This window comes from Rhodnius prolixus, unplaced genomic scaffold, assembly GCF_049639745.1.
Source record: "Rhodnius prolixus isolate KJV_2025 unplaced genomic scaffold, Rpr scaffold_15, whole genome shotgun sequence".
Taxonomy (NCBI): domain Eukaryota; kingdom Metazoa; phylum Arthropoda; class Insecta; order Hemiptera; family Reduviidae; genus Rhodnius; species Rhodnius prolixus.
The window spans coordinates 386,410-412,984 of NW_027411605.1; the positions used below are offsets into that span (position 1 = coordinate 386,410).

The 26,575-nt window shown below is 32.9% G+C and overlaps 1 protein-coding gene across 1 annotated transcript in view; it reads left to right on the forward strand.

The window, feature by feature from the left end:
* Positions 1-21,977, forward strand: part of LOC141454880 (calcitonin gene-related peptide type 1 receptor-like) — a 154,746-nt gene extending 132,769 nt beyond the window's left edge. The window contains exons 7-9 of the mRNA XM_074129570.1: positions 7,114-7,334; positions 13,774-14,062; positions 17,097-21,977. Coding sequence (XP_073985671.1) covers positions 7,114-7,334; positions 13,774-14,062; positions 17,097-17,234 — 648 coding nt within the window. The 3' untranslated portion in view covers positions 17,235-21,977. The remainder of the gene's footprint in view (positions 1-7,113; positions 7,335-13,773; positions 14,063-17,096) is intronic.
* Positions 21,978-26,575: the final 4,598 nt, after the last annotated feature.

The window sequence follows — 26,575 nt, forward strand, 5'->3', positions numbered from 1 at the left end:
AAAAGTTTATTTACAATTTAAAAATTTGTTATACAAGTATATATATAAAAGGAGGTTTCAGGCTGCAGTGCCTATGTACTCTCCACAACATATTAATATTTACATTAGTCGATATAAGTCGAACTTAATACTAAGGCAAAAAAAATTTAAAAAACCTTACTACATACAGTTAATTAAAGCAAGATATGTTTAAACCTTCTATGTTTGTATTAAATTAAGAGAACGTAAGTTATATTCAACAATACTCTCTACATGTGGGTAGGGACTATCTGTACAGGAAGTTACAAAGTTTGCCGTAGCATTGTAGATAAATGTAGAGAAGCTGGCAACATCAAGTGCTACATGTACGAGGGTCGTTTGTAAAGACCGTGCTAAGTCAGAGAGATAGCACCACTGGCGCGTATCGAGGTTATGTTTAGTTAGTAGCATCTCTTGGAAGAACACACACCAAGTTTCAGCCAGATCGGTCTATTTCTTTGTGTTTGGCATTCATTTGAATCGAGGAAGTCGAGTGATTTTCAAAAAATGGACGAAAAAGAATTTCGTGTGTTGATTAAACACTACTTTATGAAAGGCAAAACGCCTCAGGAGACTAAAGAGAAGCTTGATAATCATTATGGTGACTCTGCACCTTCGATTAGAACAGTTTATAAGTGGTTTCAAAATTTTCGGAGTGGCCATATGGGCACAAGTGACGCTGAACGTTCTGGACGCCCTGTTGAGGTTACTACTCCAGAAATCATTGATAAAATCCATGATATGTTGATGGATGACAGAAGAGATTGCGTGAGATTGCTAGTGCTGTGGGCATCTCGAATGAACGGGTACATAATATTTTGCATCAACATTTGGACATGACAAAGCTATCCGCAAGATGGGTGCCGCGATTGCTCACGCTTGACCAAAAACGAAATCGTGTGAAGTGTTGCAAGGACGGTTTGCAGCTGTTCCAGAAGAATCCGCATGACTTTAAGCGTCGTTTCGTCACTGTGGATGAAACATGGATACATCACTGCAGTCCTGAGACCAAAGAACAATCTAAACAATGGGTTACCAAGGGGGAATCTGCGCCAAAAAAGGCCAAGACCGTTCCTTCGGCCGGAAAGATTATGGCGACTGTCTTTTGGGATTCGCAAGGAATAATCCTCATCGACTATCTGGAAAAGGGTAAAACTATTACAGGTGCATATTATTCATCGTTATTGGACCGTTTGAAAACCTAGCTGCAAGAAAAACGCCCACGATTGGCCCACAAAAAAGTCCTTTTCCATCACGACAACGCACCAGCTCACACATCAGCAGTTGTGGTCGCAAAATTAATGGAAATAGGGTTCCAACTCGTTTCACATCCCCCCTATTCTCCAGACTTGGCTCCCTCGGACTACTATTTGTTCCTCAATATGAAGAAATGGCTGGCGGGAAAAAGATTTTATTCAAACGAGGAGGTGATTGCAGAAACGAATGGCTATTTTTCAGACTTGGACAAATCCTATTATTCGGAAGGGATCAACAAACTAGAGCAGCGTTGGACGAAGTGTATAAGCCTAAAAGGAGACTATGTTGAAAAATAAAAAAGGTTTACCCCAAAAAATTAAGTAGTTTTTATTTTTGCACGGATTTTTCAAACGACCCTCGTATGTAGTCTATGGGTGTCCACCCGGGGATATAACCCAACTAGTCTCAAGCATTTGTTTTGAACTCTTTATAACTTCCCGTAATTGGTGCAACAAGTATTGGACCACACAGGGGCTGCATATAGGAGTTCGGAACGGATATAAAGATAGTAAATTAGTTTTTAATTAATACAAATCTATGCTAGAGTTGCGGTTTAACAGAGGCAACAGACTACACATAATTCCTACCGCTTTATCGCACACTGAGTTTATGTGTTTGGTGAAAGTTAATTTGGAGCCTTAATACCAACCCGAGGTATTTAACTTCCTTACTCCACGGAAGGGAGTTACCAATTAATTCGGACAAAACTATTCACAACCGGTCTACGGCGTGTAAACAGAATAACTTGTGTTTTGGCATGGTTTGGCCTTATTTTCCATTTTGCAAAGTATTTGAAATACGTATTTTTCAAGGGCTATCGATAAATGTTTGGCTATTGTGTCAACTCTGTGAATGAAGAAATAAAGAACGCAGTATCATCAGCAAAAAGGGAGCAACTGGATTTGAGTTTCAGTTTAGAGATGTCATTAATAAAAATATTGAAAAGTGTAGGCCCCAGGACTGAGCCCTGGGGGACTCCAGCTTTACAATTTTTTTTTTTTCAAATAAAAGCTAATTATGATAAAGTAATATATTTGTTCAGAGAGAGAGAAAAAAGGAAGTGGTATTTCTGAAAATATCTACGAAAAATATTCTTTGGTTTTAGTGGTACATCCGGTTGTGAGAATTTCTTTAAATGCAAAATAAAACTCTCCCTTACAATATCTAAAACCTTGAACCTTACATTGTTGTACTAAAATGGTACTTTAGAGAGAAGCCTAACCCCACATCTCTGTCCCAGAAACGCCCTTATAAGGATTCTCGTGAGAGAATCCTTACAATAGTAAGAGAAAGCCAAAAAAAAAAAAAAAATCTAATTTTTCAATTATTTTTTTGTAATTGTCTCAAAAATTTTAAAAACTGGGCTTTAATTGGTACTTTTTTATTTGGGTATTCCTGCAAATTCAGGAAGTTAACGACACGTGATTGGCCACGTAATTTTAGCGGGAAGGTTAATTGTCATTTTTATCAATTTTTTTTTTTTTTTTTAATTTAAAGCGCGTCAACATCTAAGCTAACTTCCGCTCAGAGTTTTTTAAAGTCCAAACACTGTTCCCTCGTTACAGTCAACACTGTCCATCGAGCTTCCAGAAGCTTCTAGGAAGGAAAAAAATCTATGGGCCAACTGCAGCATTTTAACCCTCCCATTAACTGTACAAGAATATATAATTGAAAAATAAGTATTCTAATAAAATATTCTCTTTCATCAAAAGAAAAATCCATTAAAACAGAATCCGGCATACCCATTTTTAATTAGGTTACTAATTTTAAGTAAAAAAAAAGAATATTTACTTGACATATTTTTTCAACTTTGAATTGAAAAATTCAATTAGTTGTGTCAATAATGATTAAGAAGAAAAAAATCTGACTGGAAAAGCTGACTTAGGAGGAAAACTTGATTTAAAAAGAGATCTTAGAAATGAAACACTCTCAGAAAATTCAAGAACCTTCTCCCCTTACTTGTCCACTTCAAAAAAAAAAAGTAATAATAAAAATGAAAAAGATTAAATTTTCTTAAATAAATCATATCGAATTTCCCCTGTTTGTTATTGCCTCTTTTCATAAAAACTAAACATTGTTTTCTAGGGGAAATGATGAATGAATCATATTTCAAAGAAGTATCCGAGGAAATTCGAGCATCAAAAAACATTAAAATACATAATGATTTCCATTGATCAGAATATGTTTGGAAAAACTCAATGGAAAACCCATTTTCTGTTCATTTCTTTTCTCACAGTTACTGTATTCTATCAATTTTCATCTGCTTTATTTTTGGGTAAATCTTTTTTAATAAAATTTCAAGAATAAGACTAATGTTCGTACAAGTTGGAAAAAAAACAATGTCTTCTACGTAAAGTTAAGAAATTCCGTTAGTTGGATATTGGAGCCTTTTTTGCTTAGCTCCGGCGGAAGTATTAAAATGGAATTTTAAATTTGAGATTTCCTGGGCGGTTTTTTACTAGCGCATTGCGAGAAAAACGACTAATCTGATCTGAACTTGCACGCAATTTCTATTATCGCAGCTTCCTTAATTGAATCTCCTTTAAAATTGATTCTATTTGTTTAAAGGCTATAAGATTTAATTTAAGTAAAGGGGCGTTTTGGGGGGGGGGGGAATTTTGGTTTCAAATTTTAATTCATAAAAAAAAGAGAGTTTTATTTCATCTATTTTTAATAACATAAGGCGCGTCAAGCTTTTAACGTCACAGACGCCCGTTTTTTATCGGCCTCCAGGACAGTGTTCTCTCTTTATAGAGAACACTGTTCTTCCACCGGAAATTGAACTGTAAGAAGCTGCTCGGAAGTGTAAATCTAAGGGACCAGTGGCTGGATTTGAACCCGGATCTCCGAGTGAGAATTCAGCTGGCTGAACCACTGAGTTTATCCCTTTCCCTAATTATCCGCTCTTATTTTATGATAAGAATTAAATGTTCTTATGTGGACCATATTTTCTGCATAACCCAGCTGTTAGAGAAGAAATGTGCTTGCAACCGAGAAGTTTACTTGGCATTCATTGACTTACAGAAGGCATACGACACCGTTCCTTGGATAAAACTCGGGGAGGCTCTGGGTAAAGCGGGTGTGAGCGATTATTTAATTCAAGCCGTACATAATATGTATAAGGAAGCGAGATGTTCGGTCAAAATTGGTAACTGCCTTTCTGAATCGTTCCCTATATCAAAAGGACTCAGGCAAGATTGCTGTGTTTCGCCCGTCCTCTTTAACATCTTTATCGATGTAGCCCTCTCTGATTGGAAGAAAAAATGGGAATGAAAGTAGGAGAAGAAACCCTATACACGTTGCAGTTTGCGGACGATCATAGCTGAAGTTGAGGAGGACCTATCGTACATGTTGAGGAAACTGCTTGCAGCGTACTCAGAATGGGGTTTAGAGGTCAACAAGTTCAAAACGCAGTATATGGTGGTAGGTGGATCTTCCCCTACGTCCCTGAATGTGGATGATTGGCAGCTGCATCCGTGTAGCGAGTTCAAGTACCTGGGTACTTGGTTATCGGCTACTGGGTCTTCAGAATTGGATATCCAAAAGAAAATTGTAAAGGGAAAGCAAGCTATCCAATTATTGAACTCGGTACTTTGGAGTAAATCTATCCGCATGGTGATTAAAAAAAGGCTCTTCCACGTTTTCTTGGCAATTGTAATCCTCTACACGGCAGAAACTTGGAGCCTAACGAAGAAAATGGAAGATAGGCTATTGGCCTTAGAAATGGATTTCTGGAGAAGAAGCTGTGGGGTCTCCAAGATATGGGCACCTGCCTAATCTGGAAATCCGAAGACGTGAAATTTTGTATTCCATTGAAACACGGAAATTAAAATGGTACTGCCACGTGATGCGTATGATTGGTGAGAGATGGCCTAGGAAGATGATAGATTTCATTCATAGTGAGACGAGAAGGAAAGGCAGGCCTAGGAAAACTTGGATGGAGGGAATAACCGAAGGAATGGCTTCTAGAGGCCTTCGGGAAGAGCAGTGGGAGGACAGGAAATCTTGGACTTTGGGCATTGGGGATATGATTCCTTAGGGATTGTCTGTAACCCCTAAAAAAAAAAAAAAATTAAATGTGTCATGAAAAGTTCCAAATTTTAAGGATTTAAGGCTGCCAGAAGATTCCACCATTTATCAAAACAGATTGTTCATATTTTGTGGAGTTTTTTTTTTTTAAATTTTGGTCCAGGAAACTGTAAGTGGGTTTCCTGGGCGGCAGTAGGGGGGATTAAGCTCTCCTTAAAGTACCATTTCAACTGAAGAGGGCCCCTTCACATGGGCTGTATGCCAAGAAAGGAAGTACAGTGTGACGTACGAGCAGCTGGTGCAAAATTCTGAATTGGATGTTTTGTCAGGTCTACAGGAAGTGAAAGTTTTGTAAAGAAGCTTAGTTCCAGTTATCTGGAAATTGTTTAGTTCAAGATGGTGATCGTAAGGTTTCACTTGAACTTGGATAAATCAAAGTTTAGGAGATCATTAGGTTTAAGACATTGTTTTCAGAGAATACAGATTTTAGCGTGAAAGTGAGGATTTCCGGTGCGAATTCGCACTCGAAAATTTAACTTGATTCGCTGCTGCACAATGAAAATTAAACATAAAAAATAATAAATTATAGAGGGAACAAAGGGAAGCCATTGCAAACGCTCCCATTTATTTATTTATTATTTATTAATTTATTTTACGATCAATGACGGTTCCAATCGCTTGGAACTTATTTGCAAATTAAACAAAATACTATAAAAATAATCAAAATAAAAATACTCACTATTTGAGTAGCTCATTGCAGTAAAAGGCTATCAGCAGGCTGAAACAAAAAAAAACAAAAAAAAAGTCTGTTAAAATACTGCAGTTAAATGACCCTTTTGAACACCGTAACCCCCCCTCCCTTACTTTCATTGTTTCCCAAAAAAAATTACACACAAATGGACCAATCACAAAACTGATCTTCTTAAATCTACAGTAGAAAGTTCTGTTCCCAAAAATTTTTATTCTTGTAAAAGTTCAGTATCATTTCGGCAATATTCTCTTATTCCAGTTTACGGTGGCAGCCGTTTCAGTTACTAAGCGCTGACCGCTAAGTGGGGTCCCCTTACTTAGAAAAAGGGAAAGTTAATCCTGGACATAGTAAATAAAGACCAAGTCCTCAAGGTCAAAAAAAAAAAAAAACTATTTACCACCAAGTGCCACAGCTATTAAGTAGTTAATGGTATTCTTATTAGACTTTCCACTCGAGAATGTTTGATAGCTTTCCTTGAGAAAAGAGAGCAGTTGAGAAGAAAAGATTTTCCGCTCTTGTAGGGTCATTAATGGATCCTGGAAATCATTTAGTTTTTTCCTCACAAAAAGAAACTGTTGTGAAAACAACTCTAAATAATTTGTTGCTACCAAAATCCTGTCTTTTAACTCTCGATTTTCATGGAAATTAATTTGAACCAGATTGCAATACCATTTATTATTAAAATTAAAAGTAAATAAAACGTTAAATCAAATATTAACATAAGAAAATAAAGTTTAATAATTTCAAAATATTGTATTTATAACTGCGTATATTTTCTATTAAATAAAATCGATAAAACGGAAATTAGTTTTTTCTCTTGAAGGCAGAAAAAGTAACCTTTTATTAACGTCGTAGGAAAAAAAACAACGGAAATGCTTTTTTGCTTTAAAGGAATAATTGATAGACTGGTTATACCCAGCATTATATAAAAAAATCTCTTCATTATTAAGTTGAAACAAAAATAAGTAAAACTTGCCTCAAAAGAGGGAAACCTTAAAAAATAAAATAAAGTAATAATATTATAATAATTTTCAATTAATTAAAATTTATTTTTGCAGTTAATTTGCCAAGTACTGCATGTAATATTGCAATACTTCATGGTGGCCAACTACTTATGGATGTTCTGCGAAGGATTGCATCTACATCTTGCACTAGTAGTTGTATTTGTCAAAGATGATTCCGCCATGAGGTGGTTCTATTGTATTGGCTGGTTTCTGCCGGCCATTTTAACTGCAATCTATGCTTGGGTGAGATCTGCAAATCCTGATGATACAAGGCAGTAAGTGAATTGTTTTTTGTTTTTTTTTCCGCATTTTTCCACGATAATTATAACTGGTAACCATGGAAACCTCTTTTTCTGTTTGATTCCACGATCCGTGTAGTTACGCTGGCTTCCAACCTGAACTTTTTAGTATCTTTAGTTATCGATCTCAATTAAATCACTCCAATACAGAACAAAACGTCCACATCTCGAAGCTAACCTTATAAGACTACATTCAGAATCCTTCTCTCTCTATTTGATCTGCACCTCATGTCTTAAACTGGATCCATCCCAGTCATCTTTGATTTCACCAGTTTTACAACTTCAGTCCTGGTCGGTTTAGGCACAGATCTCTCAACTCCTCTAGTTTCTTCTGATCAGGAAATGAATTCTTTACTTTCCCTTCAAGAACGTTTTCTTCCAGAAGTTAAGCCTGATTTTGGGACTGATGATCTGTGCCTTCATAGAAAAGTTTCTATTTTTAGGAATACGGAGCCCCCCACGTAAAACCCTTTTTGGTTCAGCTGTAGATGCAAGCAATAACGCCTTAAAAAAAAACAACAATAGAAACTGAAAAAAGCAACCGTATATTTAAATCGATTAAAAAGTATAAAAAGTGATCGATTCTGCGAGGTAAAACTGTGGTTAATAGGTTAGAATCTGATCTTTATTTTTATACCTAATTAAGAAGAAGGTTATGTTAATCTCAGATAAATGAGAAGGTTGTATATTTTTTCTGCTCTTATGTAGTGATGGGCAGAACGAGTCCGTCTTTGGACTCGTTGGATTTGAATCAGTTCCAGGGTTGGAATCGATTCCAACAACTCGTTCACCGATTCCGGTCTCTGTACTTACCCTACGCATTAGTAAAAATGTCACGCAATTTATTAAAAAATATCATTAAATGTTAGCTTTCTCAGTTAATAACAAAACTATATTTCTTTAACACACATTGAGTACTATCCCTAATTTCCAATTGCACTGATAAATATAAAATTAACAACGTAACACAAAAATTAACATAAAAATAGACTAGTCAATTATAAAAATTAAAGCAATGCTGTTTAGTCATTATCTAGCTTGACCACTGGAAGACTGGAGTTAACGTGCTTCAAGAGGATCCAAGGTAGAGAAACGGAAATGGGTAGGAAATTATTCCCATAAAAAAAATTCTAACCCTTCAAGCAAAATGATAATTACTCATAAATAAAGAAATATTTATTTACTAGGACTTGTATATCAAGCTTTAAAAATATTATCTTATTATCTTACGAAAAGAAAAAGCTGTGTGCTTAATCTTTAACATAGCGCTGGACACTCTTATTCTTATCTTCATTGGGTAAGTTTAACCGTGTACATGACCGTGAGACAGTCAAAGTAACACTGAGCCAAAATTTAGTATTACCTAATTGGTTTACTTACTGCAGTATCCCTCCCACTCTATCACCAATTTCACAAACATTCATCGATTGGAAATAATTTTTAGTTAAATATTCGTTTTATTTGAATACAAAAAACATTATAACGCTTTCTTAAGATGATTTGAATTTTTAAAATTTGTTTTTGTCCATTACTCTTATATAATACGAAGAATTTCAAATAAAATATAATATACAAACACAATGATCTAGTATGCAGGTGGAGTCAGTCCTCGTTACCATAGCAATGGAACCGTTAAACAACTCCGGTTCCAGCTCCAGCAATTTCTATTGGCTAGATTCAGTGAACGAAAAAATGGAACGAGTCCGGTTTCAAAAGGATTTAAATCACTCCGGATTCGACTCCACCAACTCCAGTGGATTTAACCAATGAAAATGCTAGAGCTGGGCCGGAGTCGTTTAACGGTTCCGTTGTCATGGTAACTACGACTGACTCCACCTGCACACTAGATCATTCTGTGTTTGTATATTATATTTTATTTGAAATTCTTCGTATTTTATAAGAGTAATGGACAAAAACAAATTTTAAAAATTCAAATCATCTTAAGAAAGCGTTATAATGTTTTTTGTATTCCAATGAAACGAATATTTAACTAAAAAATATTTTCAATCGATTAATGTTTGTGAAATAGGTGATAGAGTGGGAGGGATACTACACTAAGTAAACCAGTTAGGTAATACTAAATTTTGGCCCAGTTTTACTTTGACCTTCTAGCTGACATGTACACGTTCAAGCTTACGCCAATGAAGATGAGAGTAAGAGTGTCCAGCGCTAAGTTTAAGATTAAGCACACAGCTTTTTCTTTTTGTAAAACAATAAGATAATATTTTAAAAGCTTGATATTCAATTCTTAGTTAATAAATATTATGAGTAATTATAATTTTGAAGGGTTAGAATTTTTATGGAATAATTTCCTACCCATTTCCGTTTCTCTACCTTGAATACTCTTGAAGTAAGTTAACTCCAGTCTTCTAGTGGTCAAGCTAGATAATGACAAAACTGCATTGCTTTAATTTATATTTGACTAGCCTATTTTTGTGTTAATATTTGTATTACGTTGTTAATTTTATATTTATCAGAGCAATTGGAAATTAGGGATAGTACTCAATGTGTGTTAAAGAAATATAGTTTTGTTATTAACTGGGAAAGCTAACATTTAATGATATAATAATATAATAAATTGCGTGACATTTGTTCTTATGTTTAATCGTTCCAAACCTTCTGCTGCCTCATTTTCATTTTTATTTGCCTAAATTTTTTGGGGCGGGGCGGAATCACTTTCTTTAAAAATAGGGATTTGAATCAACTCGTTCCACCATCGGACTCGTTCCAATGGAACGAGTCCGCTCAAATAGCCCATCACTACTCTTATGGAAAGTATTGTTTCTCTGAGTATGGTTAGAGGACACCGCACCACTTTTGGACATAGATTTGTTGGATAAAGGTGTAAGAAGCCCAATGTATCAAAATAGAAATAGAATTTTGAGGCTAAAGAAAAGAGGTTAGTGTTTAAAATGTAATTATTGCACGGAACTTTAAATGATAGGAGAATAGGTGCTCGATGAAGTGATTACTTCCATAGAGTTTTGTTCTAAAGTAATTGATGGTCTTATTTTAAGTAAGACTACGCAGTACTTTTATCTGTAATCTCTACACCAGTAAAAGGAAAATTACATTCTAATATGTTGAAAGTTCGTAACAATTATTCAGTGTAAACACATAACTAAATAACTAACTCTCAAAAATATATCCAAAAAAAGAGGTAAAAGAAATAACGAGAATGTCTTCAAGCTCATTAAAAACATACTAATAAAATCCTATGATCAAAGCAAGTGTGAACAGATGAGATCAGATTACCTCTTTAATTTCAAAAATTTGATGAACTAGGATGATTTAAGTTTCAGACATGCTCTAGAAATGAACGTTGGTTTGTTCCAAACTGGGAGGAAATGGGAGAGGAGTAATTGTGTTCATATCAGGATAAAACAGGCCAGTTGCTACGTGTAGGCGGATTATTTAGTGCAATATATCACTGTAACCCTGGTTTTTCCAACTATATATATTTCACAGGCACATATCCGAGTTTCATTACGCACATGATTGAGGTTTCAGACTTCATTTATTATGTAGATTCTATAATCACGTTTTGCTATCTTTTACTGTACTATTTTAAAAACTAGGTATTGTAATCGATCGTGCGGATTTTTGTATCCTAGTTTTACGTCCGAACTATCTCTGATTACGAAAAAGTAATTATTCCCACTATTTACTGTAAACTTAGTGTTCTTATGGCCCATACTTAGATCTATAACTATTTATAACATTTTTCTCGGATTATGGTATTTTTGGAAATAGAGTTCCTTTAAAGTATCATTGTTCTATCTTTCAGGTGTTCAATAATAATAAGATCGAAATTTCCAAATTCGAAGACACCGAAAGTTCCACTTGAAGTAGCTTTTATCAAAAATATTTCGATTGAGGATACCTCTGGGAAACGAGTGTGTAGCCAATGACACCAACATCCAAGAGTACTATTAAGGGAATTAAATGTGTTGCTAAAGTGAAAATAAAAGGAAATACACCATTGGGAAGTATCTAAACTATTCAATGGATTATTCACTTTGTGGAAATAGCTTCACGTAATAGCTTTTAGGCTTTCTCGTAAAGTTCGTATTGACATAAATTTGTGACTTTTACTTTTATCAATTTTTCAAGAACAATTCGATTTATGGCAGTTCTCGAGGCGTAGTGAGGGGGTAGACTTCGCAGAATTGCTTATATTTTAGTATTTTGTACGGTTAAAAGGTGAATATATTGGTAAGAAAGGCGCCACGGTAGCCGAACGGTTAGAGGCGAGACCTGCGAAGCTAATATGTATCGTGGTACTGGGTTCGATTCCCGGTCAACGCTGCTTTGGATTTTATTTAATGGTTAATAAAAGTATGTTTGCTAGTCTCCTCCGTTCACGACACCTAATTGGTAGTTGGACCTAAAGCCCGCCTGAAAAAATAGGCAATTACTTTACTTTTATTGGTAAGAATTGTCAACCATATGTTCAGAGTTTGTGTGTTAGGTTCTGGAGAGTAATAGTTAAAGTCGTATGAGTGGCACACCAATTTTTTTTTTTTTAATTTTAACTATCTCATACAGTAAGGGAAGTAACTGTGGCCATAACAAATTTTTTGAAATTGATTTTTCATTGGCAATATCGATTTTGAGGTCCACTGTGCCAGGAAAAGTAGTTTTTCAGAAAATGGTATGCCTGGGTGTTTTTTATACAACAAAATATCTCAAAAAGTTGAGTGGATTTTTCTTTTCATAACATTTAATGCTAGTACATCTATAAATTTCTTTTAAATAATTTTTATAGAAGTCACCATTTTAGGGCAGTTCTATAGAGCGATTTCCCTCTAGAGTGGAATGTCATAGTATAATACGTATAAAGGTTTTATTAGAACGTTACCACGGTTTACAACGTAGAAATGTTACGGCATTCAAAGTATATTTTTCTATTTTTCTGATCTCAGTATACAAATCCGGCCATTGAAACAAGTTTGACAGATTGTGATGGGAAAGAGCTTCAAAAATGAATCGAAGATTAGGAAATAAAAAAAAAAGCTCCAAGGGATTATAAGATTACCGAGGGGCATTATGTTGGTTTTTCTATTTAGGATATTCAATAAAAAAAAAATATCAGAGACAAAACCTAATCAGTTCCATTGATCTTGTCTGAATAGGATGTTGGGTCAGAGCATTCTAGATAATATTAGACACAGTGTCTCAATTATGTGCTTAGGCTCCCTATTCCTTTCTCTGTAAGATGGAAATTTCTGGAATTTAAGCAGAAAATTTGTACAAAATGACTGGACAAAGTACGATCTGAAACCAAAATCCGAATTTTAAACTCTGATTATTATCGATAAAGATACGAGTGTAAATCGATCGTATAAAGTGGGAATATTTTTTTTTTTTTAAAGGCATGACTTTCTCCTCCATAATTTGCATACATTTTGTACTGAATGAGTTTTTTTTTCGGTGCATCAACAGCTGAGGTTATTAGCACCCGGAGCTTTTTCCAGTGCACTGCCGGCCTCCGGACAGTGTTCTCTCGTTACAGACAACACTGTCCATCACCGGACAGTGAGCTGTAAGAAGCTCCTAGGAAGAGAAAATCTAAGGGTCAGCTGCTGGATTCGAACGCGGGACCTCCGCGTGGGAGTCCAGTATGCTAACCTCATAGCTAATCCCTTCCCTACTGAATGAGTTAAATATTTGTTTTGCCCAGCACCTGCACCGTAAAGAACGAAGCAGAAGAATAGCCTTTGAATAGCCATCAGACTGCACTAAAACCAGAAGCCTGAGAGTTTGGGTCGTTGTGGATATTGAGGAATTCATGACAACAATAACAAAAAATAGGCTTATTGAAAATGAAGAAGCCTTTGGTACTAAGCCTGACCGTTCCACTGTTTTTCATGCAGTACTACATGTGGAAATGATTCATAATAAAAGTGTAACTCGTAGGAATAGGAAGAATCTTATGGAGTAAATGCCCTCTACTTTTGGAAGCCTATAAGATCCTCTCTGCACCTTCGTTTCAGAGAGAATAATGGATGGGTCCTGTTCTAATATGCGACCTACATCCCCACTACCTCGGAGAATTAGAGAACTTTTTTATATGCTTACACTGCTTTTTTTGTTTACTTTGAATATGTGTTTTGAAATAGTAAACCTTTGCTTAAGCAGCTACCTTCATGAATATAATCTGTTATACTGAACGCTTAAGAACTGTTATTTGTTTCGGATCAATTTATGTTCTTACTTTTAATCGTTACATATTAATATGATGAATACTGAGGTTCCCTTCAATACCCAGATTGCGTAGTACTCCGAAGAGATTAATTAATTGCCTACATCGAAAGAACTATGTCCAAAAGTAACTTGTACAAGCCTTATACTTTTTTGGTTTTTTATATAGAATTGTTTTGTGAATTAATGTAATTCATTTTATTTTTTCCAGGTGTTGGATGAACGAATCGTATACACAATGGATTCTGATTGTACCAGTTTGTTTGTCATTATTTGCTAGCCTTGGATTTCTAATCAATGTGGTTCGAGTACTCCTAACGAAATTACATTGCAATTCTGCCAATCCTGCACCGGTTGGTCTTAGGAAGGCTGTACGAGCGGCGCTAATACTGGTACCATTGTTTGGTATTCATCACATACTGATACCATTTCGACCAGAGCCGAAAGCACCAGGAGAACGAGCTTATGAAATATTTTCAGCACTTCTTGTTTCTTTACAGGTAAAAAAAATCATTTATTTATCTTACTGTATGACTGTAGTTCGATGTTTTTTAGAATTATGGTAAGAATTTAGAGAGTTACCAGGAGCTAGTTGGGACGTATTGCCTCTCTAGGACCCTGCCAACTTTTTACTTTTGGCCGCCATCTTTGGAATATTTGAGTAGGAAGTGGCAGGAAATGTTCCAAGAAACCGAGAGAGTGGCTGCACTGGTCAATATTAAAAAGACAAACAACCATTAGTAGAGTGGAACTTATCGGGTGACCGATATTGACCAAAACCTTATTTAGGCGAGTTCTGTAAGCATGTAAGCAAAATGATAAATTCCGACTTTCTGCGTTGTTGAGTTACATGCAAACACACATTTACAAAGCCCATTTTGTAAAAAAAAAAAGGATAACTTTCGGGTTCCAGAGACCTCAAAACGGATATTTCCATTGAATGCACGATTACGATACTTCTCTTTCTAGTAAAGGAAGAAGTAAAAGAAAATTATAAGGGAGAAATTGGAAATTCGAACGAATAATTCTTCAAGGAAGTAATTTTTCATTACAGCATTGATGTGGTGAAGGCAAACAAAGAAATCCAATTAAGTTACTAGTTGAACGGTGGTTATAAGGAACTACCAGAATTAAACTGTCTGTCGTACAGCTGCTGTTATGACGGTAAACACATCCTGTATATTTGTAATCCTAAACTAACAGATATAACAGAATTAACAGATACCAGAATAACAGTAATGAAATGTTCCCAAAAGCATTTTGAAGAGGGAAATTTATAGAATAGAACAATTCAAATCATCTAAGCCAGTCACTCTCCAACACCTGAGTTACTTTTGTCTAAAGAGCATGGACTAATTGCTTACTGGCATTCCATCTGGAAATTTTATTAATTAAGAACTTACAATTAGCAGGTATAATTTCACGAATTTGTCTCAAGAGAAAATTTTGCGTGTGCATTATTTAATTAATAATCAGTTATTCGAGTTGCCCAGTGCACAGCAAAAAAAATTGTACCTGTCTTCTGTGATGAAAATAACTAAAAAAGTTAAGAACTATTCATAAGTTACAATCAAGTTTATAGTTGAGCCTAAGCTTCAAGGCAGTTTAGTGATTGCGCACCGTTGCACCGAGTTTCACCTAATTAGACTTCTATACTCAAGATTTATTTTGCCCGAACTGGTATAAAAAGTATATTTTTAGTCAAGGGAAGAAATTTTCAATTCAAATTGAGAATTTTGGAAAGATTCCACAAATAAATGCTAGATTAAGATTTCTGGAACTTAACGTTTAATACGATAGAATAAAGTACACTGTGATCTTTCAGCACTCGAGTTTACAAAGCCTTAAGTACAACGAAAACTTAATTAAAAGAATTATACTCAAAGAAAGCCAATCGATTTCATGGAATTGATTCAATCTTTAAACGTTATCCCTCATTCTAATTATTTGTTCAATTACAATGTACATTTCCACCAAATATTAGGGTGAGGTGGCTAATTAGGCATCTCTCTAGCGTGTTATTTATGTACGTATATTGCACTTGTCTGATTCTTTCATTAATTTAAAATGATTTTAAAATTTTAAAGAAAATTAGACTGGCTTATAAGTGCCATTTTACTGAATAGATTTTTCACAATTTTTGTTTGACCCTAAACACGAAAATTCGTTCAAAGTCACATCTGAGTGTGATACTTGCTTAAGAGTAAAGTACTCCCTCTAAAGTGTCATTTCAGCGTAATTTATGGTCTTATCACCTTATGTTTCACTTATGTTTCAAGGAAGATTAAAATATGTTGCTTTAAATGAGAATATCTCCGAAATTCCTCAACCAGAAATATCTCTTTACTCAATTGATTTTTCATTTTTTTTTAGATTTCCTCGAAAATGGCTCTTACGTTTTTTCTGTTACATATTAAAAGCACTACAACTTTTAAATGAATACTTTGTTTTAGGAAATTTATTAGGTTAATTCTTAACTAAGCTTGGCTAAGCAAGTTTACACTTAAAGTCAAGGATTTAATGTGATTCAAACAATGAAGTTTGGAAGAAATGTTTGAGTTAAAACCTTAAGTATATTAGTGAGAAGTCACACCAGTTTTTAGTATTTGTTTTGACACTAGATATGTGGCTCAAACTTTTGGAACAACCCAAGTTATTTTTAAAGTTTAAGATTTGTCCATAAACGCAATTGGACTGATAAATACTTCATACTTAAATAATCTTAATGATTATTATTATTTATTAGTCTAACTAGAGAAAATATTACATAAACTATTAATTGATTAAAACATTGATTAATCAAGAAAAGGAAATTTGAATCATGATTACGTTTGATAAGTACAGTGATTACAGTCATTATTGTAGTACATAGTAACAGTTATTACTACAGTATGAATCTATTTTCACTAGTAAACACTGTAATTCTATGCGTGTCAGTCTGTCCATTAGGTATTAATGATGGGCATTCATGATCGTTGAAATAGTGTTTAATCTACGGAAATTGGTCTGCTGGACTTTGATTAGTTCTCATGAACAAGAGAGCTGACCGTTATCTCATGATCCTATACCTGTATTGCTGTAAGCTCTCAAATAAATGGCGTTACCATTTAAATTTAGCGATATTTTAATTAATGATTATGTGTTGCTAAAAACATACCATACTTTAATTAGAAAAAAAGAAGAAGAAAATATTATAAAATTTTGTATTAAGTGGACTATATTATCTGAATATTCCCTGTATGGGTTTCGTTATTCAATAAGCCCACAGTAACTCTCTGCCTATCGTAGAAAGGGACTAAAAGGGCGGAATTATTCAGCTATGGTTATCATCGTAACAGTTATGATGATGTAGTGCTCATATAAATCTACAAATTTATTATACCCTGAAGAAGGTAATAAATTTGCCGAAACGTCGATATTAAAAAAAAATTATTGATCCTTCTCAATATCTATCACAAAAATCTATCAACGGTCCAAAACTAAACCATAATTCGATTAATAATAAATCTAATTTTCTGTGGTTTTTTTTTTCAGGGTTTCTGTGTATCAGTACTGTTTTGTTTTGTCAACGTCGATGTGCACTGTGCTTTCAAAGCGATGGTACGACGGATACAACGTAGAGCGGCCGATAATGGTAATTTGACGGCAACTCAAACCAGAGAAGTGATGTGATGCGAGACTAGATCATTTCGTCGAAAACGTAAAACAAAAAGTGAATCTTATGTGTAAGATTTAAATTTTTTTAGATGGTTTAAATGATCATATGTAAATGATCTGTGTAAGAGAATTTTTTTTTAGAGTACCCTCGTATAATAAGGATTAACTGAATCCTTAGCAGATTATGTTTTCTTAAAAAATGCCTAAAATAAAACTTAGGCCTATATATGTACTTTTTAAACTATTCATAACATTGATTTTAAAACCATAATGTAAATATATTTATGAATTATATGTTGTTGTAAGGAAATACATGAGCTTTATTATATTAAGTTCCTTTTAGGCAATAATTAAGGAAAAAAAATGTTTTTAGGGGATAAGAATTATTATTTTTTTAATTCAGGACACTATTGAGTGTACTGTGGGTGATTTGTGTAAAAATGAGCGCGCAGTTATTAACTCTGTTGTTTTGTTTTCATTTCATTTGAAGTGTACAACTGTAGTGCAATTAAGCTCCTGAATCCTGTAAATAATCTGCCTAAAGAGGATTGAGAATTTGTTGTATTGAGCACGCGGAATAACGGGTAAATGGTGCTGCTTGTTGCATGATATGGCATAAGACGAGTTACCTTGCTAAAGGGGAAAATTACACTGACAGAGAGAACTTCAGGGAAGGATCAGGGTCCAAGAGGCAAGGAAATCCTTTTTTCGGTGATTTAAAAAAAAAGAAATCCTAGAAAATCCTCGTTGTTAAAGGTCTGTTTGGAACGGACAATCTCGAGTTTTTAAAGCCAACTCTAGAGGTATTATTCAAAACAGTTTTTCACAGCGTCTAGCAAAATGCGGAGGACGTTCTGATCATATGAAGGGCAAAAAGGGTCTGGGTAGAGCTTTTCAAGTGCTAGAAGAATGTGGAAATAAAGTTAAGCTAGAGATTACTGCTAGAGAAAAACTGTATACATGAATACCCGAGTAAGAAAAGAAACAATTGTGTTCAAATAGGAAATAGCATTAAGTATTTGGTCTCGTAAATAGCCGGCTATAATGAGATTATTACAGAAATTAAGGTTAGGATAGCGGCAAGTAATATTGCCTGTACCCAGTAATAAAAGCACCGCAGTTCAAACATAAAAGCTGCAGCTGTCAATAATTGCTAAATTAATAGTAACACTGTGATCAGACAGATCTAATAAACCTAGGTGCTATCAAAAGAAAGCGAAGCTTGCTTGGGGTATGGGAGAAAAAAGTTCTTCGCAAAATGTATAAAAGGGAAATGGCGAACCTGATGTGTTGTTAAAATAAAAGCACTTTACGGGATGCCGGATATAGTAGCGCCAACTTTTTGTTGAGATGGTTAGGTCACGCTAGGCGAAAGTTCGAAAAAAGCTGCTAAAGAAAATGTATAGCAAGCTGGGAGATGGAGAACGATCCCAGCTATGGTGGTTGAAGGATGTCGAAGATGTTCTTCGAAAAATAAGGATTAGAAGACGGAATCTTAATGCTCAAAATCGAATGGAAATGGACTGCTTCCAGTAATGGGGAGTTGAGCCATAAAAGAGGTGTAATTAATGATATTATAGGGTGACTCTCTCTCTAAAAACATTTACTTACTGGCCACTATCGTCAAAGAAATCAAGTACCGCCACAGATTTCTGTCTATTGTTGTCGTGAACTGTCAGAAATGAGAGGTCATGAATTAAAGAAATAATATGATAAAATATGAAAAGAATTATATTCTCTTTGCAGCGTGATGTTACTATGTACTTAATGTATAGGAAGTAAAAGTAAAGTAAAGTAATCGCCTATTTTTTTCAGGCGGGGCTTAACGTCCAACTACCATTTACTAGGTGTCGTGGACGGAGGCGACTAGCAAACGTACTTTACTATTTCTCATTTAACCATTAAATAAAATCCAAGGCCTAAAGACCAGGAATCGAACCCAGTACCACAATACATATTAGCTTCGCAGGTCTCGCCTCTTAACCGTTCGGCTACCGTGGCGCCTTAATGTATAGGATGTTGAGACAATTAAGAATTGTCCGGATACAGTAGCATTGGATTATTCGGCGAAGAATTTTGTATTGTAACAATTAGAGACGGAGTGTTTGAAATGCTTAGCTGAGAACAAATATTTCGAGTAAGTAAGCCCCAAGTTTAGGAGTTTAATATCTATTCGCAAAGTTTTGATTATGATCTGTTTTCCCTAGGAATGGCAAACATTTCTCCGTTTTATTATCCTTTGAAACATTCTGATTCTTTATCAGTATATCGATTCTGATTTAAACTTAATGAGATACGTATTCACACAATCAACTTATGTCTTTTTTTTCTACTTTTTTCGTATTATAAAAATCTTTTTAACAAATTTAAGTTCTACATTTGTCTAGTTCTTTGTAAGAATTTTAATATTTGAGTAAAACGTTTCAATTAGAAAATTTGAAGTTATTTTTAAATATTTATGAATGTTCCAAGAGGGAAACTCCAAATGTTTTATTTATAAGATTTTATTAAGATAAAAATCCTTTAAATTCTTAATGGTAACTGTTATTTCATTCTCATCTATTGGAAAGTAGAGCACATGCACCAAAAGTTGGATTAGGATTCGCTCATTTTTATTCATATCACCCACAAAGTCTCCAAATTTAGAAATAATGTAAGACTAAAAATTTGGCAGTAAAACAGTGGTTATAATATAAAGAGAAAAACAATAGGCTAAACATTGTTGTTTTTTCACTTAAAATGTTAATGTTCCCCTTCTTTAATGATTTAAAAACGATATTAGTCACTATTAATTAAATACTTGATAATCTTTTGTGTAGTAATTAATTGTATTTCTAGGGATAAGTTTTTTTCTGATGGTCATTTAGAAATTATAGATATTTGAGGCGTAAGTAAGAGAAACTCAAGTAAAATAAAAAGGTAAACTAAAAAATGGAACTTAGTTTACGACTCTTAACGCAACATGATAACATGATCAATGCGACGATGTTGGGGTTATTCCGATTATTTATTACAGGTAACTTTGTAAAAGTACTCTAATTTGGAAACAGGGACAAGTTTCTAGCTAGTTCTAGTATGGATCAGTAAATTGGGATGAGTTCAACGATGAATATTGGTAAAATGGTCTTCAAAAAGTCCGACTTTTGGTAACGGCAGGCCCTAGGACACAGACATTCCGCATAACTACAAAGAACATAAACTTCCATCAATTTTGTGTTTTAAAAGATCGAGCTACTTGTAAAGTAGAATCACCATTAATTTTGATGATTTCTTTGGTAGATTACATATTTTATTTGTAAGAATTTGTTGTGAATAATAAGAACCTCCATGATTTAAAATTAATAAACATATGTTTTGTGAAACTCAAGTTTATTTTAAGAGCTTTATTTAAAAAAGTTTAGATTGTTAAGCGTTTAGTTTTGGATCAAGTTGCGTCATTGGAAACTGGAATTTGAGGATGCCATTTCTACATGATCGGAGCAATTGTGAACGAAAGGCTTTGTAGCTAGTTCCTATCTGGGTTGCCCAGATATTTTGAGCTTCCGAATGAGGCAAGAACTATTTAGCATTCATTCCCTTTAGGTAAACGTCTTTTTTACATTAGACTAGCAATATGATTCCACGATTAGCTCTACAGTTTTCTTTGGATGAGAAAAAAATGTCTTTCACATTTCATTAGTTCCGAATTTAGGTTTCAATGTAACAAACGTATTGTATAATAGTATCTTCATCCAAAGAAGACAATAAAAGAAGAGATAAAAGTTTAATTGGGTTTTGCAACTCATTTAAATATGGGATGATTCAACTCCTAAAAGTTGTCTATACCCTTCAATTGACCACTTCATTTAATTGCAAAATATTGTTACTACGCCCTCCTAAATGTAAAAGAAATAAAGAGAAAATGTTTAAATCAATAACTTGATTTGGGCGAAAGAATAGCTACACTTGATTCTTCATCCCAGACCATTATCATACCATAGTACTACAGTAAGAGAACTCTTTCAAAAGAAACACTGAGCTTAAAAGCAAACTAAACAATTAAATAAAACGGGGTTTTTAAACATTTCCTTATCAATATATTAATCATTGATAAATATGGGGAAAAGCTCTAGAACGATTAAATTTTTAACAAGTATATATAAGCATTTTCAGTTTTTTTTGTATTTGTAGAAGCATAAACTTGATAGAATAAAATAAAAACGTTTAAAGTCGTTGCTTAATTAAATCTAATTAATCACAATAAAGTGTAGGATTACTCGAAGATAATTAATTTGCAGATAGACTTATTTGTTCACATTTCAACTAAAAATGCCCAAAAAAATGTATAGAACTATTTTGTAAAACAATATTTTTTATAAAAAAAAAAAAAATATTGTAAAACTAATTCTACAAAAAAAAAAAGAAAAAAGGAATAGCTCTAAAAAATGAAATATTTTGTAATGATATCACTAAATTGTAAGTTTGGGGAAGTGAGTTTTCCAAAATATCTGTAAAACAAAATATTGAAGTGGAAAATCCATTTGTAGCTCAATGATTGATGTATCCCCTTCCCCCCTTATGCTTATAAAAAATGAAATTTTAAGAAATAATATGAAATTAATTTGTAAAAAGATTTATGTTTAATTGTACGTATGGATGAATATTTTTTTAATCAATTTCTTTATTTCTAAGCCTTTTTGTTTGTAAATTATTTATTGTTGTAAATATTTGATGATATATTAAAAAGGAAATTGCCCTTTACTTACGTTTTAAATTTCCACCTAATATTCTGAATTTGTTTTTTAAATAATGACACTAAAGTTCACAGAAAACTGTTGAAAAAGAAGACCAGCAGCCAACATCTATCTACGTCACAAGATCATTCATCAAGATTTAATTTCTTTTACTTTAGAATGGAATATCAAATATTAGAGTTACTAAAGATAGATACAGATTTGTGGCAATTTTTTACTAGACATAATGTCAATGTAAAGCAAAAAGCATTTAATTTAATAAGACTAAATTAAATGATAAAAATTTGACTTTTTATCCCAATTACTAAATCTAATGGTATGAAACATGAAACGATTAATTTTATCATTCATATTGGGAACTATTTTTCATCAATTACTCAAAAAACTATTTCGATAAATATTAAAGTTAGTTTTATTAATTCATGGATTTCACAGTTAAGGGAAACTATAGGATTCACCAATCACTGAAGATCTGATATTAGTAAATTCAATTTTTAAGAACAAATCAGCTTTTTCAAAGGATGGTAATTGAGAAAAGTACTTTCATTAACATAAGAACATCTATTAATAAAATAACTTTTTCATTTAAAAAGAATAAAATGAAAATTTTTACAAAATTCAATTTTACATACCAATATGGGTTGAACAGCAGAGAAATCAATTATGTATTCGAAAAAGTTTATCTCCACTTTTACACGACACTTATATTGATTTTATTCAAATTATTTTTACAATTAAATGAATTTACAAAATAATTCAACCTACAAAATGAGATTATTTCACAATAATTCAATTTATAATTTGGGGGCACTCAACTGAAACTCAAGATGGCGATTTAACGAAGAGCTCCTCAACTGGATGCTGGATGCTGGTGAACAGGAACAATAAATCAAAAGATTATTAATTACATTTTTTTTATTTATTTTTAATTGTAGGCTAATAAGTGATAATTTAACACAAGAAAAATATTCTTTTTATTAAATAATACAAAATATTTAACATTTGTTTTAAAATTACTTATTAAGATCATTTCTTAAACTTAAAATAATAAACAATTTAAATTCTGCTCATTTTATAACAATCAAATAAAATTAAATTCAATAATTATTTATTTTTGGCAAAATAAAATTTAAAGCTATTATAATTTAAATTCATACTCTAGTTCGTACTTTCCGATGACGTCATTGTTCGGTCTAGTGGGATGGCCAATTCAATTCAACTGAGTAAGTAAATTTTCCTATTAAATATTTTTAATGTAAATTTAAGAAATAGAAAATAATTTATAAATCAATTAATTAAATGAAATGCAAGCATTAAAATGATATAAGATTTATTAGGGTTTATGCAAGGATTAATTTATAATTATCTAATGAAAAATGAGTTCATCTGGATTTCTACATTCAAAGATGGATGCTTAAAAAATTAGTTTCTTCTTTAAATTAAACTTTATTTAAAACTTATATGTAATCTCAATTTAAATTAGTAAGCAATTTAATTAAAAGACATTATTTTAAAAGAGATTGCATGTATGTAGTAATCTTATTTAAGAACTGATGAGCTTCACTAAAATGAGGTGAGGACTGTCTCAAAATTATATAGAGATAGAACATTAAATGATATTTTTAAGCATTCCATTGCATTAATTTATAAATGTAATTAATAGTAGATAACCAAAAACGTACCTGGATGTCTTATTTGTATATTTTAGTAATTTTATAGTAATTTAGTAGTTCTCGAAAATGCATCTTTTATTCTTTTTTTCCCCATGAACAAGTATAAATCTAAGAAACACTATCTTGAAGTTTTCTGAATTAGAACAATATTTCTTGAGAAATTATAAAAATTTCTCTGGAAAGTTGTAGCATTCAAGGTTGAATTCACTTCTTTATGAATTTTAATGATGGCTACTCCTAAAAATAAGCATAAAGATAAGATTAAGTGCTTAAAATTTGTATTTTAAAACAACCTTATCAATTTAATATAAAGTTTTTTCTATTCTTTGGAGTTTTTACGAACACTTTGAATGAACTGCTAGTTGATTATAGTTTACTTAAGTCTTAAAGACTAGTCAAAGCTTTAATTAAGAATGTTATCTGGAGTTTATGTAAAAAATATTGGCATAAATCAGTGTATCTTTTAATATATTTTTTATTTTGCTATACTTACATTTTTATCAGGCATTGCAAATCTTGTACATTCATTCTCATACACTTTATCTAGGCAGATCTTTATATTTCAGAACATTTGTCCTACATTAACAGAATGATGTGTTTTAAAATGAGTTGCTTTATTTTATTTTTGAAAATATAAATGCATTTACTTACAATGATAATTACAAATTACAGGTGCGCCGAACTGTGCAGTTTAATCGGTCAGTGTCCAGTGCAATTTGGATGGATACAACTTATCATCTTTAAATCTTCTAATTAAGGTAAGAAAAGCATGTTTTCTCTTTTTAAATTGATTTTCTTTTAATTTACAGGGAGATTTGCAAAATTATGTTGACCAATAAATTTATGGCCATTCACTAAAAGAAATTTGCTTGAATTCTGATTCTTTTCTCTACACATTTAGAATTGATTGCTTCAAGTTTGCATTGATGAATTCTGACTCTTTCTTCACACTTAGTATAAGTAAAATATGTTGATTTACATTCAAAAAGCTTTTATCCTTCACTCGATTCTGAATTGATTGAAGTTTTTGTAAGTTTATACAAAATTTTCTTCATAAATTCAAAACAATCAATCTGAAAATAAAAAGAAAATTGAAACAAAGAATACAAGCATGTTCTTGACAGAATAGAAATGTTCTTATCGTCAATTAATTTTATATCACTCGACTAATGATGTAATTTTAGTAACCCAAACTTTCTTTAATGAAGATTACCTTATACTTATCAAAAACTACGATATCTCTTGTCAACGTTGTTCTTCTTCACTTCTAGAAACTAAAATACTCTGAAAAAAATTAGTTATTTTCTTTTCAAAACTTCAATTGAATTTTTCGCCTACATACACTGGGCCAAAAAAGTCTGTGAACACTAACCTAAATTTTATTACTTTTATTATTATCTTATTAGAAACTTCTTTTATTTTCAAATGAAATATACTATTCGATAGACAGAAACCAGAGTTTTTCATTTTATATTCAATCTTTTATTTTTGTTCAGCAGGAATATCACAATTAAATGTTTAACAAAACAACACCCCAAACGAATGCAAAAAAAGTCTGTGAACAGCTGTATAAATATGTAAAAACATTAAGATATAACAAACAGAAAAACGATTGAATAAAGTTTCAAAGTTCTCTATTGTATTGTAGAAACCACTACAGTCAGTTTTGTGAATAAATAATCTAATTAGTACATATTTAACCACTAATATGGAAGTTCCCAGACCAATTCGAGAACTTATTGTGACGTTGCGAAATGAAAGAAAAAGTATTCGAGAAATAGGGAAGATAGTTCAAAAAAAACCCTTCAACGGTGCATAATATAATTAAAAAGTACGGAAATGTGATTAGTAGGCCACGCAGTGGACGGCCACCAAAACTTAATTCCTTTCATAAACTGCAAATTCTGAAGTCTGTTCGAGAAGAACCCAGGACAAGCGCTCAAAAAATCAGTCAAGAATTATCAAGTGGTTATGTGTAAGCGTAACACCACAGACAATTAGAAATAAATTCCATGAATACGATTATTGCGGTCGAGTCCCGAGGAAAAAACCTTTAATCAATAAAATAAATAGTAACCGCCGATTGGATTTCGCGAAAGAATATGTTTCTAAGCTTTCTAGTTTTTGGGAAACCGTAATCTTTTCAGATGAGTCGAAATTCAATGTATGTGGGTCTGATTGACGACAAAAAGTGTGGCGAAAAAGAAATGAAGCTATGAAAATGAAAAATATGAAGCCTACTTTTAAGCATGGGGGAGGCAACATTCTGGTGTGGGTGCATGAGTGCTAAAGGAGTGGGCAAGTTAGATCTAATTAATGGTATGATGGACCAATATGTGTATGTGGATATATTAAGACGCAATTTAAACGAAAATTCAAAAAAATTAGGGTTGGAGGGAACGTTTGTCTTCCAACAAGACAATGACCCGAAACATACCGCACTAAAAACTCGGGAATGGCTTTTAAATAATACACTCTGGCGCCTAAACACCCCTCCACAATTGCCAGACCTTAACCCAATAGAACATTTGTGGGATGAAATCAGCCGCCAAATAAATAAACGAGGAATAAGAAACCGTGAACAACTAAAAAACGCTATTTTAGAAGAGTGGGATAAAATTCCAACATTGACGACCACAAAATTATTAGGATCGATGAAAGCTCGCTTGTTGGAAGTGATTAGGAACATAGGAGGTCCTACAAGTTTTTAAAATTTATAATTCACGTACAATGTGTAAGAATGATTTATTTCTGCAAAGTGTTCACAGACTTTTTTTGCATTCGTTTGGGGTGTTGTTTTGTTAAACATTTAATTGTGATATTCCTGCTGAACAAAAATAAAAGATTGAATATAAAATGAAAAACTCTGGTTTCTCTCTATCGAATAGTATATCTCATTTGAAAATAAAAGAAGTTTCTAATAAGATAATAATAAAAGTAATAAAATTTA